At 44.0% G+C, this 21,519-nt stretch overlaps 1 protein-coding gene across 1 annotated transcript; it reads left to right on the top strand.

The window, feature by feature from the left end:
- Positions 1-1,925: 1,925 nt before the first annotated feature.
- Positions 1,926-10,358, top strand: LOC124168146. Its single transcript, XM_046546267.1, has 2 exons — positions 1,926-4,638; positions 6,380-10,358. The coding sequence occupies exon 2, from the start codon at positions 6,390-6,392 to the stop codon at positions 8,211-8,213; it is 1,824 nt and encodes a 607-aa protein (XP_046402223.1). The 5' UTR covers positions 1,926-4,638; positions 6,380-6,389; the 3' UTR covers positions 8,214-10,358.
- The last annotated feature ends 11,161 nt before the right edge of the window (positions 10,359-21,519 follow it).

The following is a 21,519-nucleotide window of genomic DNA, read 5'->3' as shown; positions in this document are numbered from 1 at the left end:
GGTTTTTCAATCTGAAATGGTAACATCCCTGTTAAAGAGTATGGGCGTAGCGAGTTCATTCACGACGGCCTATCACCCACAGACAAACGGGTTGACCGAGAGATTTAATAAGACGCTTGCAGAAATGCTTTCGGCTTTCACAGGTTCGGACCAAAAGGACTGGCCGTTATTCTTACATCAGGTCACATTTGCCTTCAATAGCTCAATTCAAGCCACTCTTGGAGAGACCCCCTTTTATTTAGTGCACGCGCGAGAAGCCGTCTTACCCCCTGAGGTGAGTCTATCCCCCGAGATAAGTGACGACGGTAAGAAAGCGCGCGAGCGGTGGGAGGAGGCTCGTAAGGTAGCCTTAGAAAGACTCGCGAACCGCCAAGTAAAGGACGCGGCACGCTATGACGAAAAACACAGGGATGTATCGTTCAAACCCGGGGACATGGTGCGTGTGTACACGCCCACGCGGAAAGTAGGAAAGAGTGAAAAACTCTTACCCCAATATCACGGCCCATATGAGGTCATACGGCAAAAAGGGCCAGTTACATACGAAGTGAGAATGAAAAAAGGCAAACTAGATACAGTTCATGTGTCACGAATGACGCCGTATCATGTACGCGGGTTCGGAGAACCAGACGCCCAAGGTGGAGGGCGAAAGAATGAGAAATAGGCTCGGAGGGAGCGATATGTCTTCGGAGGTCACACTCCAAGACATTTTTTGGCGTAGGAGGGGTTGCGACCTTCATCGCCCGGCGGACGGTGTCAGCCGCAAACAGCAGCCAGTTTATTCAGCTGGAAAAATACTGAATAAGAATAAACCCCACAGCACGAATTTTAATTTTGCAACAAGGCTGTTAGTTTAAATGAATATTAACCTTTTTCACAGCCGCCAATTTTTCTTTCCATGTTTCTTCGTTTATTTTGTATCTTTCTCTGCCAAGTGATGCGCTCTAGCTATTTTTCTTGTCTTCGAGATGCGTCTCACCCCCCCCTCTTTCGCGCAGTCAATGATACTCGCACCACAAATATAAATGTCGAGCGCATCACTGGCCCATGTAGTTTTAGAAATGTTTATTTTTTTGTGGATTTGTTGGTAATGTGTTGTCGATACGGCCGAAAGTGGCCTAAAAAGATGAGCCTCTTCTGATGACATCGCCTGAAAGGAGAAGGGCAGGAGGAGAGGTAAGAATTAAAAGGATTAAGAGAAATGCTAATTTATTCGCAGCGGATACCGCCCTGAAACCGGATTGGATGATCCTCGCAGACCTGGCGAGTGCCGAATATTTGTTTCCGGGGCGGTAAACGGCAATTTCCTCCCCGCAATCCCCTTGAATTTCTCCTTAAACAACACCCTCATCTGTCCGGAGCTCGTGGGGACAGATGCCCAAAATCATTTAGTCCGGTTCACCTTAACCCTAGGGGTAGAGGAGATAGACATGTGGGGGTGGCCCACCGCCAACCTCCGCTTCCCCTTGGTTCTCGGAATGGAGAGCCTTCTGAGTTGGGGCGCGCTATTGGACATCGAGCGCCGGGTCGTTTTCCTCAGGAACCTGCGAACGATGCTACCCTGCTTTCCTTACATCGGAGAGGTGGTCTCGGGTCGGAGGGGTTTGACCCGCGTTTCTTGGCCCCTAGATCGCACCCTCCCCTGGTACCTCCATTCACCGGCTCCTCCCCTGGGGGGGGCGTGGCGGCCATCCCCCTCTGGGCGGCCCTGGCGCGTCTCCCCCCGGAGGGGAACTTCCTCGTCCTCTTCCTCGGCCGATTCATCCTCGGTGTCAGGTGGGGAAGAAGATGCCGAGGCGGCGGTTGGGGGTGGGGAGCGAGCGGAGGAGGGGGTGGGGGACCGGTCGGGGGAGGGGGCGAGGGAGGTTCGGGAGCGTCAACAACGGCTACTGGACCTCCTTGATGGATTGGGGGGGGAGGGGGGGTCCCCTGCGCGTCCACTCCAGCCTCCACCCGAGAGGCAGGCGGAGCGGGGCGCGGGTGACCTCCACTCCCCTACCGTGCGTCGGAGGGGTGCTGCGGGCAGAGGCCGTCGCATCCTGGAAGCCGCGGGTCTTTACCCCATGCCAGAAGACAGACCGGGGTCCCTTAGCAACTGGCCCTCGGAAAGTAGCCTTCGGGGTGATTGAGGGAGATGGCCCCGTCCGAGAGGGGAGGTGTCTTCTCCCCTACCCACTACCTTCCTTTAATCCTTCCGTCTAAAAGTCCGTTTACCGTCCCTTCGCCCACAGGAGTGTGCCCACAGGACGTTGTCTTCGGCGCTGACCTACACAGGTAGAGATTTTTTGTTTGTTTATTCCCCATAGATCCACCTGAGAACGAGAGAAGCAGAGAAAGCACTGGGTTCTGCCGGTCAACGCACCACAGGACACATACCTATTCCCCTTCCCGCTATCCCACGATAGCTAATGTATTCATTACTAATGAGAAAATATTAGCGCCACGGTCGAGCGTAGAATAACACTCGAAATCTAGGTCGCATTAGCTTTGGCTTTAAATCCCTCTCTCTCTCACTGTGTTGGGGTAGGTCATATGTAAACAAACCCAAAGAATTTTCAAAACATACGGCTGACAGATAACTCCGCGAGAAGGAGACAAGCGAAAAAATAAGAAAGAAAAAATAAAATTATTTTCTCCGCGGGGAGATAACCGCCAGACGGCTGGGCGGAAGTAGATTATTTTATCTTTTCTTCCTCGAGGGAAGGAAAACGGACGCCCTTTTAAAGCCCGCCAGCACTGCTACTAGCCAAACTTAATCTCTGAAATATAAATTCGCGAACCTTTTTTCGGGCATAATGAATCTTATACTATTTTCTGCGGCGTTCACGTTTTTCCTTGGACTAAACGGGCAAACGGTTCCGACTACTTCCCCTGCTATAAAAATAGTCGCCGGAACGCATTGGAATTCTTTGCCCGAGACGTTAGCATATGAAGCGGTAATCCCCTTAATTTTTAAAATAAGGTGGAGGGCGTCTAACCGCGATGCGCCCGAACCCCCTCTGATTCAGTGCGGGTCCACTGGCCCCGTGTGTAACGCCTTGAATTCTTTACGGGGCACCGCGATACAAGTCAGTAAGCTCGTAGATTTTGTGAAAGTTAACCCCCTATTCTATGGAGGCAATGAAGGAGCCGTATCGAGCGATCGTAATCGCCGCTCGATTGATTTTATCGGGACCGCTATGCGATGGTGTTGCGGATTAGCCACGAAGAGCGACCTATCTAGCTTCGCAGAGACACAGTTAGGCTTTGAACGCCGTCTAAAAGAATTGTCAGCCATGACGAGATTAGAACATAATTTTGTAACCGACATTAAGGGTCAGTTAGAGAATTATACAAAAATTGTTGATGAAACGGTATTCGATATGAAGAGGCGAATAGTTAATTTACAAACGATAATTAAATCCCAAATAACTAAAGCGTCCAACGCGTCCGCCGAATTTAAAGGCATGGTAATGTCAATAATAGACATCTTAACCCAGAATCTCTATGCTCAAGGGTAGTTGACCTTACATTTGCGTGAAAACGAAGCATTGCACAAGTGTCATAATCATTTATTGCCAACGTCGATATTTCCCATTGAGGCCTTGCAAAAGGAAATGGATGGGCGTGCGGAAAATATACGAGACCACGGCTATGAGTGGGTGGTTTCGAGCGCTGCGGAAGTGGCTACCCTTAAGGTGGCTCACTGTCTCCTGCATGAAGGTGATATGATAATTCGCGTGAATATTCCCATCGTAAAAATAGGTGCAAAATGGGCTCTCTTTGAAATCAATGCGACTCCTTTTGCTTGGCACGAACAAACATGCTCTATTGTTCACGAAACTGTTTACGCTGCGGTCGATGGAAAGCGTTTACGAACGATTTCCGGTCCTGCCTTACACGACTGTCAAGTGCATTCGAATAGGTTATGCTTTTTACCCCGTTTCAGCGCAGATACGGTTCATGGTCCGAGCTGTGCCATTCAAATGTTTAGAGGGGGAACCATGTTTCAATTGTCAAGGGCGTGCACCTTCCAATGTAGGCCCGGAAAGGCAACCATTATCAGCGAAGTAGGTTTCGAGCAGTATATAATTACGCATCCACCCCCCGAAATCAGGATTGACTGTGACGATTCTTACTCAAAAACCTTTAATTCAACATTACCGGGCCCAGGGGCTCTAGAACTGACTCTTCCGTGTCAATGCTCCGCACATTTTTCAGATTATTTAAATATACCTTCGAATTTTCCATGTAATTCGGGCCCTCAGCAAATTAAAACCGTTCACATCTTACCTGCTATCTGGTCTAATTTAGACTCACTCGTTTTGGACCCAAAATCGCACTCAAACCTTACCCACCTTCGAAAAATTAGATGATTGCTTGAATCAAAACTGGACAATCCAATTGCCGCATTTAAACCTTACTCAGCCGCGACTCTCATTGACGGACGATAATGATGGCGTATACGTAGCAAGATCTGAGAAAACGATGGCAGGATTATCTCTATCGTGGAATGGTTTCCTAACCTTGGTCCTCGTCGGCCTGGTCTATTTCGTGTACAAACACGAGAGACGGATGCCCTATCTACTTTTGACCCCGCAAGGCCAAGAACTAATTTTCACCCGTGCTGCGCGGAGAAAGCCTACGGATAACGAAACGCAGGTAGGCCCCCCTATGTCTTTGGTCAAGATTCAGTATAGTAATTCGCATTTCCCGTATAGTAAAAGTTCGCGTGCGGCCCGCGATTAAAGCGCGGCCGAGTCGCCAAGAGGGAGAGATTACGACGGAATGTCTTCCGGTAGCGTACTCCGTGATATGACGCATGAATGAGAATAAAATATAAACGAAAAAATAAACATTCACATCCTTTCCTTGAGCTGAGATTACGATGGTCGCTTCGAGTATTATGACACGAAATCGCTTGAGACTCGTGAAATACGGTTTAAATGCCGCGAGAGGGCATTGCTACGCGAGACGCAGTGTTAAATATTTTTTGTGTGAATTAACTAAGTCTTTATTTTCAGCAAGTACCGCCGTGGCCGAGTTAGGGCCCGTAGAGCGGGTGAAAGTTCCAAAATGCATAATTTTGGTTATTTTTTAGAGGCTTCGAGTGAGAGAATCCTCGAAGTGGGTATGGGATGTTGACGCCTCAGTGTAACTCGAAGGCCAGCGTATGAGACGCTTTTGGCCAGGGAAGAGCGATGGATGCATTCCATCCCTCTTTCCCTCGAAAGTATTTTATTATTGATGTTGAAGGCCGTAGGGTCTTCTTGCGCGCAAAAGGTTTTTTGGAGGTGATGACTCCTCCAGGGGCTCAGGGACGCCTGTGCCCCTAAGTTTAATATTATTGAGAGAATATTAGAATTGAAGTTATGTTTTATCGATCACGTGATCATACTGCCAGTAATGTGCGACGAAGGCACATGGGCCTAGTTCTGTTATGATGTAAATGCCGGTAATGCATGAGGAATGCATGGGCTATTATTATGAAATCTCGCGAGCGCCAGGAGGGCGTAAGGAGATTATTTGGGGGATAGTTTTTTCCCCGCGTTACAGTTACACTGAATGGCGCAACAAGGTTCATTATGTGTGATTGACACATTTTCAGATTTATAATGTCCAACACGCGACGAGGTGGGCCCCAAGTCCCTTTCATATAGGTGTCTTAGGGGTGAAATGGTCAACAAGACCTCCGCGTACGGAATAATTATTGCACAAGCCTGTGACATTTTGATTTGACAAGCCTTTATGGCGCGACCTGCAGTAAAGGGCAGCTTACCTGCAAGGTATTACCTTGGCTGTGATAAGATATTATCTTTTGACTGAGAGACCAAATGCTCATTTAAGTTTAGTTCAGAGAAACGCTTATTTTTATGAAATTTTATATATCTCTTTATTTTTATGGGATGACTTTTCTTTCTTTAATGGCTCTTAAATTGTACTCATTTTTATGGTCCCCTAGAGATTGTTAATGACGTAAATATATATTGCCATTATTGACTTGACTAACGGAAGTGTAATGGACTTGATCACTCCTACTCACTCCCTATGTTGGTTACTCATAAGTCTGAGCGCTTGTTTTTCTTTAGGAGATTCATATGCGCAAGTGGCCGCCACAAGCCGCATCCTGTTTGCGTAGCTAAGTGCAAAGCAGCCTTCCGCAATTCAGGCCTACTGCTTGACGTGGTGTCATTATATTCTGTCATTGTCTCATTGCGGATACAGTACTTAGAGCTTAATAAGTCATTCTATATTTCGATTTAATTTTGGCTTATGACATTCGCTCTTGCCAGCCAACTCTTACTTTATAAGTTACTTTTTTTTTGTCTTTTGTGTATTATTTCTGCCTACTCACTGGGTCTATTCTAAATATCGTCTCTTGGGTTCGATTATATCCTCACAGGCCGCTCACCATGTCCTATGTGAGCCTAACCCTGCAGAGGAATCTGGCCTTTAAGCCCAGAGTGGGCTGGCGCCTTCTCTCAGTGGCCCTGCTTACGCTCGCCACTTCGAGTGCGGCCGCCCCACACTCCGGCCTGGGGTTACCACCTGTCGACCTCACCGCCGGGGCCTATCTTAAACCGTTGCCAAACATAACGGTATACACCACATCCACCCCTCTGGTCTTCAAATTGCCATACAACCCTGCCTCCCAACTCCGATTACTTCGTGAGATGGTGGGACGGACATGCAACTCAGCTGACCGCCGCCCGGTATGCGGACTTCCCCGCATGGCAGTGGATGACGCACTTCGGAACTGGGATCGACGAAATTGGTTGGAGTCTCTGACTGAGGCGCCTTTGGCGACGGACGGTGGCGCCATGACCAGCGCCTTTTCTCTCCCCACGCGCCGGCTCTCCAAGCGGATGCTGATATCCGACGCGGAGGGGGAGGAGTTGGAGGACAAGTTGGCAGAGGCGGGGACGGTGACAAACCTGTCCGCACCCTGTGTGGCTAACTACGCCCCCGCCCACGGTACTGAGCCCGATTACGGCCTCCTGACTGTCGTCTTGTCTACTATTGCTGCACAAATGGATGTCCTGTCCATGTGCCAAACTAGGCGCCTCAGCCCTTCGGTGGTCAATGTGGAAAGACTCCGCACCGAACTCTTGTCAGTCCAAAAGTCTATCCACAATCGTGGGTGGGAACTGGCGATTAAACATTTCTCTCGATATTACATTTTGAGTCTCGTAGACTGTCTTTTGTCTCCTACCTCCCTTTACCTATTCTTAGTCATTCCTCTGACAAAAGCAAATACCACTTCGGTCTCCCTTCATTCCTTTGTGCCCATACCCTTTGCCTACGGCGATCACACATGCCAAATTACGGCCCCTGCAACGGAGCTAGCACTTATTCGGACCGCTGAGGGTGTGCAGCTGGGTGAACTACAGTGTAACCCCTATCGGGATGAGTTATGCTCCCTGGAAGCGGCTCGCGACGACGACTCCATCCCGATGCGGTGCGCCCGCCGAGTGGCGGTGGGCGGGTCCGCGGACGAGGCGGCACGAGAATGCCCCCTGCGTTGCCGAAAATCGGCGGAGACCCGGGTCCTTTCCTTGGGGCCATCCACGTTCCTGATCACTCATCCCCCGAAGGACGCTGCGATCCTTTGCGATGGTGTCCGATGGAGCAATTGGGGCGCAGAGAATAAGGGATCCTTCCATATTTCCTTACCTTGCGGCTGTCGCCTCGTCTTCGACGGCAGCGAAGTCAACCCTTCCTTCCCCTGTATCCCCTCCACGGCCCCCTCCCTCTCCATCCGTCGCCTTATTCCGGCCGAATGGTCGTTACTCCTCTCCATTACGCTCCCTCCCTTCTCTCTGGCGCATTCTTCAACCTGTACGGATCTAAATGAGTGTACTAAGTCTTCATGGAATCCGGAGCGTAATTCACCGTTGGAGCTTCGCCCATGGATGCTGTTCTTGAATATGGCTGTGATCGCCTTCTTATCTATTCCCGCCTTAGTCCTGAGTATCCGTCCATACATCGACTGTTTTCACACCCCCACTCCCTTCTTCCTGAGAGAGGATAATCACTCGCCAGCTCTTCGCCCACCCACGCCGCCGCCGGTTAGCCCTGCTAGGAGAGGTCCACCCGCCTTTCCCCCTCCAGCGATTCCTTCCGCGGCCGCCTCCTTTCGGCGCCCGACGCCGATCCTGTCCGCTGAGGCCCCTGTTTACGAGGTGATCGAAGAGACAACGTATCTGCCCATGCGTCGTCCGCCTCCAGTCCGATAATAGTGCAGTGTTTGTGAATATTCCCCCGTCTGTGAGTAGTGCTTGGCGTTCTTCGCCCTACCTCATATTAGGTGTAACGTCGTTAGTGTTCAATATTTGATTTTATTCATGATAGTGTCTGTGTTTTTGTGTCTTTGGACTACCATGCGTGTAGCATAGATACTTCACTTCATTAGTTCACTTGCCTTTGGCACAATGACTTGGTTAAAGTGGTACTACTTTTTTAGTAACATTATTGCTTTCATTTTAGTTGTGCTTTTACTAGATTGGCTTTTTGATTTTAGTGACGGTGATTTTTGATTGATGATTGATTTTCATTTTTTTTTTGCTGTGGTGTATCGGTTCATAATTGTGGTTCATTGCTCTCATGTACGTTCTTTACGAGAACATTTTTGTTTTTCTGTTTTGCTTTGGAGTTGCGTAAACTTGTGTTTTACCTAGGTGTCGGTTAACGTTAATTTTGTGCACTTTTGTGCATTTTTTGAATTATTGTCTCATTGAGTGCTCTTCAAGCTGGTTATTTACCTCCCTTTTTGATGCTTTGTATGTAGTCTCCGACGTTATTGGGAGTTTCAGTTATCGCTTTTGTGTTTAGTGGTTTTGTGTATTTTTGGATTACGGGTTTATATTTGCTTTGGTCACTCAGTTAGTACGTTTAGTGTTACGATTTATGTATTATGGCTCTCTCTAATTTGCCTGTTATCTTGCATTATATAAGTTGCATTCCCATCTCCCTGTATTACCTTGTAATGATTTTAATTTTAATTCTCATTTGTGTTCTGATACGCGTTATTTGTATTTGCTACTTATTGTGTTTCATATTATTTCAATTAATCTTGCTTGCGGTGGACACGTTTTTGAGCCCGTCCATTGTCAGACTCTGCATGGGCTAACGCTGTTTTGCTGTCTCACACGTTCCACCCTTTATTTCATTGTGTTTTCGGTTTTTGGTGACTTCCATGTTTTTTTTTGTGTGTGTTTTTGTGCTCTTGATTTTGTGTGCATTTGGCATGCTTCTTGGACTGCCAGTCCGCCTCATCGGCCTCTGTGTAATTGACTGTTGCGGTCGGTGACCCTTTTGTTTTGTGTATCTTTTAGTTGGCTACTTTTCATTTTATTACGTTCTTTTGTGTCACACCGACTTCTTGGTCTTGCCTTTTGCTTGGGCACACTGTTGATTTCTCGATTTTGTTTCGGTGTTTGTGTTTTGGTCTCTATCGATATTTGTGGCATGGCGTCCTTCCCTCCTCCCCCATTCCGCCCCTGGCCGGTTCATGTCTTTGGCCGATAGCGGTTTGTGCTTGACCCTGTTGGCACCGGGTTTCCTTCCCGGGACGGGAAGCTCCGCAGGGGGGGGCATATGCTGTGTTCCTGCCGGTCACCCCCCGATTTCTTTTTTCCCTTTCCAACTACCCCCGAAGTCCACCCTCTAGACGAGAGACGCTGAAGGTGAGATTCAAGGTTAGATACCCAATTATTTGACCGTCGCCAGCTGCACCGGCCCAGGGCCGCCTTCCAAACTTTCCAAAGCCATTATCCCATTAATTTCTTAAGATTAAATTCCTTTCCCTCGACGCTGGCCGCTCCCAAGGTGTTGCAAGCGTCCTGCATAAGCGCTAAGTCATTATCTCTCGAACTGTGGTTGTTTACTTGTTAGTGATGCATTCAGATGACCGCATTCTTCCGTTCACAAGGCGGTGCATCATTAGTTGGGCTTATGCGCCTCTTTTTCTTGAGCTTGGTATTTTTCCATCCCCTCAAAAAAGGTCATCGTATAGAGGATGCGTCTCTGACGCCATCCCCCACCCCACGCGTAACACCTAGGGCGTGTCATGGAACATTCTAGAAGCTTTTCCTACGAGACTATAAATACCCCGTCTTCTGAAGAAGACACTCTCTCTTTGGTAAATCTCTGACGGCGAAGCGCTGCTCCACGACACCCTCTGCCGACCGCCACTTCGACGCCACACCCTTTGCCGAGTTCGCTGCCTGACCTCCGCTCCGCTGGATCCTCTGTCAGTCGCCGCTTATCCAGCTGTCTCCCCCGCCTGCGATTCTCGCCCCTTTAACTCCGACGTCATGTCACACCGTTTGTGAGTAATGTACTCGTAATAGTTGGTTATTAAATGGAATTACTTAAGATAATGTGTGTTTTCTTTCCTAAAGATCATCCCTATTGACATGCGATCCTAACCCTGAGCAATTACGTCCCTAAATTCCCGTGATGCTCATTTGAGTACACGACAATATTAAATTATTTTTTAAAAATCCTTCCGGAAAATCTTTGCACGCTAATTTTTTCTCCATGGAAATTCACTTTCGTAGCCTTTTCTTTGATTTCATTAATTTAAAATTTGTTTCTCCACAGAATTTCAGGAAAAATTCAGCAAATTGTAAAAAGTAACGCTGGATACCTCCAACTTAAAAAATAAATGTATTAACTCGAATATAAGTATTGAAGTTTCCTCATTGTTATTACCTACCATCGATTTAGGAGGAAGGTGTCACTGGCCGATGTGTGGATATGGCAAGAGAGACAGGGAGAGAGAGAAGGCCTGGTTAGACTAAATTGAAGATGAATTGAGTAGACAGTATAAAGGATCGTGACTCACGGTTACCGCAGGCTGAGGAGAGTCCTTACGGCTGGACGTCATCTGGTGTTGATATTGAAGAAACTCGTGGTCAATGGAGAAAGGGGGTTGAAGAGGCAACATTGGATGAGGCACATACGTAGGATGAAGGAGATAGGAAGTATCTAACACCTAAATTCTTATTTATTTTACCTTTGGCCATGAAAGGTGGTCCTAACATCTTCTTCTGTGTACCATTATGACCTCCAGCCTCGTTAGATGTCTTCTATGAGGTGAAACTGTTTTCATTAAAATAAAATTCACTAACTCTTGGTTAACTATGTGGTATTCCATTATTTCCTGGATATAGACAGTTACTTATACCACTTATTTTATAAGAGCGCGACCCGGGTTTCAATGAGTAATCATCATCATCAGGCGCTAATTATAATTTGTTTATCTTGTTGTTAATCTTGTTGTTACCTAGTTACTTAATGAATTTTAAAATTTAGAGAGCTTAATGCTTGATCTTGTGGACAAAATTAAAGACATCATACCTCCGAAGAACTCAAGACTAGTATCTTTTGATATCGTCAACCTTTTCACTTGTGTGCCACCAGAGGAAGCAACCGGCCTAGAAATAGATCTCCTGGGGGCAGCCAATATTGCAAAGAAAATGAAGGACGAATTATCCACCCTTCTCAAAATATGTGTGGCACAAAATTATTTCAAGTTCGATGGTAAATTTTACAAACAAAGTAGTGGCCTCGCTATGGGCTCACCACTTTCTCCGTTGCTGGTAGATGTTTTTGTTGATAGTTTGGAAAGGAAAATTTTTAGCTCAGGGCATAGCCTACTAAATTCTGTGGTATACTGGTACCGGTACGTTGACGATATTATTGTGCTTTGGAATGGAACTGATCGGCAACTGGATATGTTCTTGAGTTTTTTGAATGACATCCATCCTACAATTTCATTTACCTGTGAAAGAGACTCCAACCATTGCTTAAATTATCTGGATCTTACAATCAAACTCGATAAATGCCGGCATTCCTTCTCCATTTTTCGGAAACCCTGTTATACCGATCATGTCATCCCAGCAAGTTCAAGACACCATTACTCACACAAACTTATGGCTTTTCATTCCATGATTCATCGCCTGCTAAGCATGCCACTTTCCAAAGAAGACTTTAAGAAAGAAATCATCACCATTAAACAAATTGCTTCTGCCAACGGTTATTCTCAAAATTTAATAGATAAACTGATTAAAAAAAACAGAGAAGATTGGCTATCGACCAAATGTTTTCGGCGGACGAGGATAAAAAGAAGCAGTGGTGCACAGTGACGTACCTCGATGCACTTTCTCTGAAAATGGCTCATTATTTACCCAAGGACAAATTCCGCTTGGCTTTTAAACCTTATTCCACCTTAAGGAGACTGATCGTTAAATGCAAGGACCATATAGACCGATTGGATAGATGTGGAGTATATTCTTTGAAATGCAGCGATTGCAATGGTGTATACGTGGGACAGACAGGAAGAAGTTTTGATATCAGGAAAAAAGAACATTTAAGTGCTTACAAACATAATAAAGATGAAAAGAGTAATTTTGCTAAGCACTTAATATGTAACTGCCACAGAAGCGATTTTAAAATGAATATTTTAAATTTTTGCAATTACCGCCGAGAACTGGATTCTAGGGAACAGTTAGAAATTTTAAAAATTATTGAAAATCAAGATAGTACCCTTATAAATGAATACCTCTACCCATCCTTTTCACCTATTCTGGCGTCCGTTTTAAAATTCATCAAGTAACTAGGTAACAACAAGATAAACAAATTATAATTAGCGCCTGATGATGATGATTACTCTTTGAAACCCGGGTCGCGCTCTTATAAAATAAGTGGTATAAGTAACTGTCTATATCCAGGAAATTCATTAAAATACACGAAATAATTTGTTTTGGAAGGCGCAGTCGCAAAGCAACCTCTTGAACACGGTTTTCTATCTTATTAAAAGGTGAAAAGTTGGTAAGGCACCAGCGATTTGTGTCTCCATTTTATTTATTCTTCCAAAAATACAAAAGTAATTGGCTTATTTACCTTTATTTACTATTAATTTTTTAAAAGTTATTTTTAGCTCGTATTTTCGAGACTTAGTGTTTTGTCTCGGTCTCGATGGTGGCAATAAGTCTTTGTTTCGAATAACATAGTAGCGAACCTACCTGATTACGCAATTATGTTCTAATAAAAGGCGAAAAGTTGATAATGGACCAGTGATGGGTGACAATCTTTTATTTATTTCACCGAAGTTACCAAAGTCATAGGTTTTGTTACCTGTATTCATAGATTTTTTCAGTTATTTTTAAACTCGTTGTTTTGAGACCTTGAAGTTATCTCGCTCTCCATGATGGTCAAAAGACTTTTCTATGAATCGTGTAGTCCCGAATCAGCCCCCTATAGCACCCTATCCCAGCCCATAGTGTTCCATGTTCCTTTCTTGAGGCCAGTTCCTGCGATCTCCGCTTTGGTTTGGAGCATACCTTAAGATACGCCTTAATTCGAACATTTAATCTGGATGTTATTTGTATCACAAATAGCGTATTATATAGACGGTACTCACCTTATATTCATTATCCATTGCTGAGCCAAGCAACGTAATACTCCTGATGGGCTCTTCGACTAGTGGCGCATCTTCTGGCCATAGTTCTGAACTGGCTTCATCATAGGAGCATGCCTAAAGCCGTAGTTAAGGGGGGCTGTCCCGATTCTACCTCCGTAAGACTGGTAGGTTTGAAGGTACAGGCGGGTAAGCGAAGATCCGGCAGTCTTCGGCGCGAGGGGCGTCCATGCATGCAGCGGGGGCAATTAAGAAGGCCTCGCTGTTCTCTTCTTTTGCGGAAAGAAGGGAGACGACTTGGGGGTTGGTTTGGAAAGGTTGTTGAGACGGATGCACGCAGCTGGGGTTGGCCGGAGCAGCCGAAGAGTGGGGGAGGGGGTTCGAGAGAGAGAGGCCACCTTCCGACGCATCTTATTACCATAAAGGAGCCTCGACCAACCAGCACTGCCCTCGAGGCAACAATGTTCGTCTTTTATTGGTCTCATGCTTCGATCGTAAAAAAATACGGAGCAAAAAATTTAATGGGTGGGGTTTGGAATTACAATATCCTCCCACCAGGTGGCGTTGAATCTCCTCCCAATAAGTTAAAGGAGGGAGGATGAAAAAAAGAAAGTTTGTTTAATTTATGGTCGGCGTCCACATATGCCTTTTTATAATGGGTTTCCTAGCGGAGATATAGTATGGTCTTTGTCGTCGCTTTGTCTATTTTTTATTTGCAGTTGGTAACTCTGCCGCGCTCCTCTTGTTAATGAGGTTCTTTAAGGGAGAATGGGCGGTCAAATGGCCGCGGTAAAAAATGTTGGCGAGGTATCGTATATCAGGGCCAATGAGGGCGGAATAACAGGTGGAAAGTGTTGATTTAAAATACCGATAAATTAACCTACCCCATCCCTCGATCGATTTAAAATGCACTCAAGATGTGAGCTTCATTCGTTGGGTGACCAAGAATTTTTTTCGGACCATTTTGCCCTTTTAGGGCCATCAAGATTTATTTTTCTTATTCAATGCAAAAATAACTCTTATTATGTGCAAAAAGTGAAACATTTCGATTTTCCAGTTGTTACTCTTGAGTTTTTGACACTACATTAAGAGTTCCGCTTTACTATAGAAGCTGTTTGAGATCGTTCTGTGCAATCTTGCGAATTCTTCTTCAAAAACTGCTTCACTATCTTTTTTTTATATGGAGCCTTCATATTATCTTATATCGATTCCAGGGAGTGATTTCTATTCACTTAATATTTGATGAATTTGATCTCTCCCGTGAGACTCTGGTGGTAGTTACTATTCGTTGATTGATAACTGTTCTACATTAGTTACTATTCGTGTATATTATGTTCGATTTTTTGCGTGTGCCTTAATGATTAAACGCTAAGAATTCCTTAGTGGATTATCTAAAACATTTTTGACGCTTAAATTGAGGTAATGTCGTGCTGGAAAGAATGGATTAGGATTTTCCTTTGGCAATGGTGGTGATTTTTATGTTTTTTTTTGTCAGTGATATATTATTGCGTGCACTATTTGGCTGAGGAGAGTTCAACGCTAGCAGAGGATCGAGTCGGGGAATAAGATTGTGAGTAAAAGTATTACATGGGTGATTTCATAAATTATTTCCGTCAATGTAATACGTCCTCTTAATTTTCAGCGATGATTACCAGTAGAGATACATATATGGAAGCTCTGCCTATTTTTGTGGAATTGTTTGGTTGAATTATGTTACAAATACCAATTTTTCCAGCTATTTTATAATTTTAATACTCTACTTAGCAAATATAAATCTTCAGAAATTTTTCTTATTTGCGTTCAGTTATAGTGAAAATAAGTATATCGGCTAATTTGGAGTAAATTTTCCATTGAGCTGTGGATCTTTTTACGAGGCTTTTACAATCGACTACCGTCTCCAAATCCATCTAGGAATCCGAAGTTTTTCCATTAAAATTACCGAGCGAGAAACTGATGGCTTTTTTAAAAATGTAAGTTTTCTGTAATCATCGTGTAATAGTTTGGATAATAAAGAAATAATCCAAAAAATTCAGGGAATTTTAGTTTGATATTTGAGCGGCAATTATGATTATCGGTCTTTAATCAAGTCGTGAATCAAAGAGTAAGTTGACCTGGCAAAATTACGAGTCAAATAGCGACTATAAATAGACTTGATAGACTTAAAACTTAGCGGAAATACTAAAAAACGAATGCTAATTATTGATTTATGTGCCATTTTATATAAATTTGATCCGTTGCCGAGACACAGTCACCTAGACATGATCAATTTTCAAAAACGCGCGGTCTCGTTTTTCTCCGAAAATCTTTGTACTTAGGCAGGTGGTGTTGCGGTAGTATGATCTTTATGGAATAAAAACACAATATTCCTTTGATCGAATGCAATTTCTTTGGCTGTATTATCTATGATTTTTGAAGATTTTGGTTCACATCTGCATGGTTTCACATTAAAAAATGGCGTACCCATTTTTCGCGTGAAATTTGAAATTAAGTAGACATTATCTTTCGTTAAAGATATATGTAAATCGGGAAATTTATATCACAGCGTGGAGTAGAGATTTCTTAAGATTTTTGCCAAGAAATTTTTGAAAGCGACGAAGGAAATGAGAGCGATTTTTCGATCGCACGTCAAGTCTGAGCTACGCGACGCGGGACCCTGAGGCTCGGTAACTGCGGTCGAGTTATCAAGTATTTTGAGAATTAATTCTTTAAAAAAAATCATTTCAAGCATTCACATGGTCAGTTTTGACCTAATTCACAATTAACAGGCTAATGGATACATTAAATGCATTACTGTAGAGTAGTTGATAAGGATTAGATGTTTGTCCGAACCATTCTACGTATGAGAAGCATACTTCGGATATTGAAGTATTTTGTTAAGAGATTAATTCGGCATACAAAAGAGAGAGAGAAAAAAATAAAGTTTCTGCGAAAGGCCTTTGCTTTTCGCTTTCCGCAACCTTTGCTCTTCCCTCCATTTTCCCTACCCTTCATTTTCAATCCTCGCCGAGGTGGGTCGCAGGGAAAGATTTGTTTTATTGCGACGCACAGCCTTGGATGGTATTTGAATTCTTTTACTACGATTTTCTTGTTGTCCGAAGAAAAACAGGTCATCTTGCAGTTTTATTTCAATATCTTTGAAGGAGTGTCTTGCTAGTTGTCCAACTATCGTGTCTTGCTGGAGTGAAATGCAAAATTTCGTGTTACTGAGTGATTTGCTTAATTGAATTACGATGATTAATTCCCGTAGTAGAACAGCGCTGTGATTTGCCTGTGTGAATTTTTTCAAGGCGAAATTTTTATGATTCCTATCAAAATGTTTGGTGTGAACGAGACGAAATACGGTCATAGAAATGAGGTCATAGAATCGACCTCAACTAAAATCGTCTCAAACCTTAAGAAAAATTATCGAAACACCAAATTTTCTATCAATCACAGGATTGCCAACTGCCTCTGTCTTCACTTTTTGGGATGATTTGGGGGAAAATTATCGATGATAATGAGGAATTTGAACATGGCAAAGAAGCTTTTCCATGGCACCAAAGCCATTGCGCAAGCATTAGTGGCAATCAGAAAGCCTGCAAGCCAAGAAATGTTTGTTATCCCTGGAATTCAATTTAAGTAGGTTAGATATCACCGAAAGAATGATCTTTAAGAAACAGTCGGTAATATTAGTAATAAATCTGTGTAATAATTCTTTTTCTGGGGGGGCAGAGCTCCTCCAGCGAGAGAAAGCGAATCCAGCGTTTAAAATTCATTATGAGGAAAACAACTTCCCACGGTAACATTTATTTATTTATTTTATTCCTAAATTCCGCGGAAACAGCACATATAGCCTTTACAACGGAGGATTAACAAAGTACAAACATCCATGCCCAGGATAGGGATCACCTACCCTGGCGGGATTCGAACCCGCGACCTACAGTTTGGCAGTCGAGGTCTTTACCCCACCGCCACAGAACCAAAACGGACCTGTTTAAGCTGAATGACTCAGGCGAATGGAGTAGTTTCCTTCATCAAAGAAAACGAAAGGAATTTATTGCGATTCGTTACCCACCATTAGTCTATTCATTATATACAAATTATTTGGTTTTAGAATTCCGAGTTTAGACGAATGGCAATGGTCAATTTTAACCGTATTTGAAGAAGGCCAGATTGGCGACCATGCGATGCCACTCCACGTGACGTCACAGGGACCTAGTTTCTATACGAGTAGTTAGGTGTTTTACATCGTCTGAGATTACCAATGTATGCATGAGGCACAGAGCTCAGGGAAACGTCTCTTAATAATCACCTATTAAAACTGTCTTAGGTCGGAAAGTTTTCCTCGTGTGATAAGGTATTAATAATCCTTGCTATCTGCTACCTGGGAAGCAGGTTACTCTGCTAACTGCTAGCATCCTGCGTCGTATCAGCGCCCAAAGCCTCGCCCCAAGGTCACCTCACTTGCGGCAGCGGGAACCAGAATGACGTTACACGGGGTTTTCCCAGCATTCCTACTTAGCCGTCGCGTTTTCGCGCATGAAAATTTTCACTTTTCAATTATTCACGAAAAATAGATATCGTTATTTAAAAATCTAATAGTTTGAAAGACGTGCTCAATAATCTTTCGATTTAGGCAATAAAAAATAATAGGAAACCACCCTATTCGAAGCTTATTTGACTATTGAAGACTTGCCTTGGTCCTGGACATTTAGCATACTTGGATTTGTACTAGGTCAAGCACATTGTGACTTTGGCTTTAGATTCCTGGGGATTTCTGAGGCACTGCTTAAACTCGATGATCGCGAACTGAAAGGCGTGTAAATATCCGCCCGTGTCATTCGCCGCTGCAAATTTGACTTAGACCTCCTCCTAATCCTCCACCCCTGTGCGGCACCGTGATTGCTCATTCCACCCCTCCCACCCCCCAGTTGTCATGATCCGTAAGTGGGGGAGGCTCTCTCCCATAACCCAAACGAATGGTCCGATGCGAAACCGCCATTAGTGCCCCCATGGAGGCATGTGATTAATCACTTCATTATTAATGTCGCAATGGAGGTCCTCATACGCCAACCCCCACTCCCATTGCACCTATATCCTCACGGCCCCCACCCCCTCTCTCTCTTTTTCTCACTGTCCATCTCCGAGTGTGGCGTCAGTTTATTTTTTTAATCTCTCTCTCTCTCCTCGCGATGGCCCTTCCCTTTTTCCGCCACGTACCCCTTCAGCATCCGTCCGCCAAAGAGGACGTTATGCGCCTCGTTATTCGATTCATGGCCGCGGCATAAATGGCAGAGTGCTGTTTTCATCACCCCTCCTGATTTCCTAGTTTCCACCCACTGGAAAAGTTTGCGACGAGATAGAAGATGTGGTTCTGGACCCAATAGGGTAGTTTCCTTCATCAAAGAAAACGAAAGGCATTGATTGCGATTCGTTACCCACCATTAATGCATTCATAATATACAAATTATTTGGTTTTAGAAATACCGGTTTAGACGAATGGCAATGGTCAATTTTATCCTCATTTGAAAAAGGCCAGATTGGCGCCCATGCGATGCCACTCCATGTCACGTCACAGGGACCTGGTTTCTATACGAGTAGATGGGAGTTTTACATCGTCTGAGATTACCAATGCATGCATGAGGCACAGAGCTCTGGGAAACATATCTTAATAATCACCTATTAAAACTGGCTGTGTCGGAAAGTTTCCTTCGCTTGATAAGGTATTAATAATCCTTATTTAAGTCAAGCGCTACCTGCTAGCAGCCTGCGTCGTATCGGCGCTCAAGCCTCGCCCCAAAGTCACCTCACAGGGCGGGAGCGGGATCCAGAAATACGTCACACGGACTTTTCCCAGCATACCTGCTTAACCGTTTTCGCGCGGTTGAAATTTTCACTTTTCCTTTAATCGCAAAAAATAGATATTGCCATTCGAAAATCTTAGAGCGTGAAATACGTACTCCAGGAGTAATAATCTTTCCATTTAGGCAATAAAAAATGATAGGAAACCACCCTATTAGCTCCCGAAAATTAAATGTGAGGAAAATGTTGCTATTGTTGATATTGGATTAACTTGACGATGACTTCAACTATTTCTGATTCCCCTTTCGGTAAACAGGAAAAGAATTACGGGATCCCCTACCAATAATTCTAGGATTAAATATTTTCCTTTAGAATGAGTAGGAGTAAACATTTCCAGGAGCGGATATTTTATTTAAGGAAATGCAGGGAATTTTAGCTTGATATTTGGGTGAAAATTAAGATAATTTGGCTTTTAATATCGTCGTGAATCACCGACTACTCCACCTTGCTAAATTAAGAGTTTACTATGACTATTAATGGACTAGTGCAAGGTCAAATAGATCTTGTGTTTTGGTGCTTACTTGCAAAAAAATCCATCATTTTCACTGGCATTCAAGCCAGTGCGGTCCTAGTTCCATTGTCTCTCACAATCAGTAAGGGATAGCAGTCGTCGATCCATCCTTGAACCCTTTTTCTGCCCATGCGCCTTCAGTGTCCGCCGCCGAAGAGGACGTTATGCGGTCGTTATTGGATTCATGGCCGCGGCATAAATGGCGGAATGGTGTTGTCATCACCCGTCCTGATTTCCGGAGAGAATGTCTGTTTTGCGAGCTGTGTCAACTGGCCCCATCAGGTGACATACTAGCCATAGGGGTAGGGGAGCTGTGGGGGATAAAAGCCCCTCCAAAATTGGTATTGGCAAGTAGACGTTCTCATTAAAAAGTAATATCGTGAAATAATTTCATATCCGCATATTGAACCTATTGGATACAATATTATTTATTGTTGCACTATTTTTTATTTATGCTTATACTTATCATTATTATGTTACTTATTTTATTCATTATTATTTTATTACCATACCACCATGGATGTCGACTTACAAAAAATATTGGGGGGGCCCAAACCGGGGATCTTGCCCCCGGAAATTTTATAAGTTGTGTAATTTAAGTTTTTTAAGCATTTTAGAAGAGTCATATGATCAACATTAGAACCCTAATAACTCGACATAAAAAACCTAAAAAATCGACAAGCCTGACAAATTTTTTTCCTCACACCCATAACGAATTTTTGAGAGGGCTCGGGCCCCCTCAGGCCCCATGGAGTCGGCGCCACTGCATACCATCGAATACAGTATATGTTGGATATTTTACATCGGGGTGGTCAACACAGTTAACAATTAGGTGTGAGGGAACAACTATGCACTAGATAGTGGCAACCTACGCAGGAGGGACTCGAACACGCGACCTCTTGTTATTTACTCGGTCGCCATCGAGGCCGGCCGATACCAGGTAGCAGAGTATCCTACTGGCAGGTGGCGCTTGGCTTAAATAAGGATTATTAATACCTTATCAAACGAAGGAAACTTTCTGACCATAAGCAATTTTAAAAGGTGATTATTAAGAGGTGTTTCCCTGAGCTCTGTGCCACATGCATGCATTGGTAATTTCAGACGATGTAAAACTCCTGACTACTCGTATAGCATCTAGGTCCCTGTGACGTCATGTGGAGTGGCGTTTCATGGGCGCCTATAGGGCCTTTTTCAATTGCGGTTAAAATTGACCGTTGCCATTCGTCTAAACAGGGATTTCTAAAACCAAATAATTTGTATATTATGAATACACTAATGGTGAGTAACGAATCGCAATCAATGCCTTTCGTTTTCTTTGATGAAGGAAACTGCCCTATTCTCGATGTGATTAATATCCTACTCATTTATGGACCACATAACCCTCTCCTACTCCATTAGATCTACGAGTTTTTTATCTGACCTTTGATAATTAGTGAAAATAGATTTTACTGTAAATGAATTAAAAATAACTGGCAATTTTCTTCAAATACTAAGTAATTGTGGACAGTCGGCGATGAATCTTAATTTACTAATATGTTAAGGCCTGGTTACACGATACATTAACACGTACAAGTTAATGTACGTTTGCGTGAATGGTTTTGGTGGACGGGAACGGAACATGTACGAATGCATGAACCAAATTAGAACAGGTTCTATTTTCCGTTCACGCATTCGCACAAGTTGGGTGGTTACACGGTGCATTTTGGCCTTCATTCTCGCGTTCATACATTTAGACATTAACCCGTACGTGTTAATGTATCGTGTA

This window comes from Ischnura elegans, chromosome 11 (assembly GCF_921293095.1).
Source record: "Ischnura elegans chromosome 11, ioIscEleg1.1, whole genome shotgun sequence".
In the NCBI taxonomy this organism is placed as follows: Eukaryota; Metazoa; Arthropoda; class Insecta; order Odonata; family Coenagrionidae; genus Ischnura; species Ischnura elegans.
This window is presented reverse-complemented; position numbering and strand designations above follow the sequence as displayed.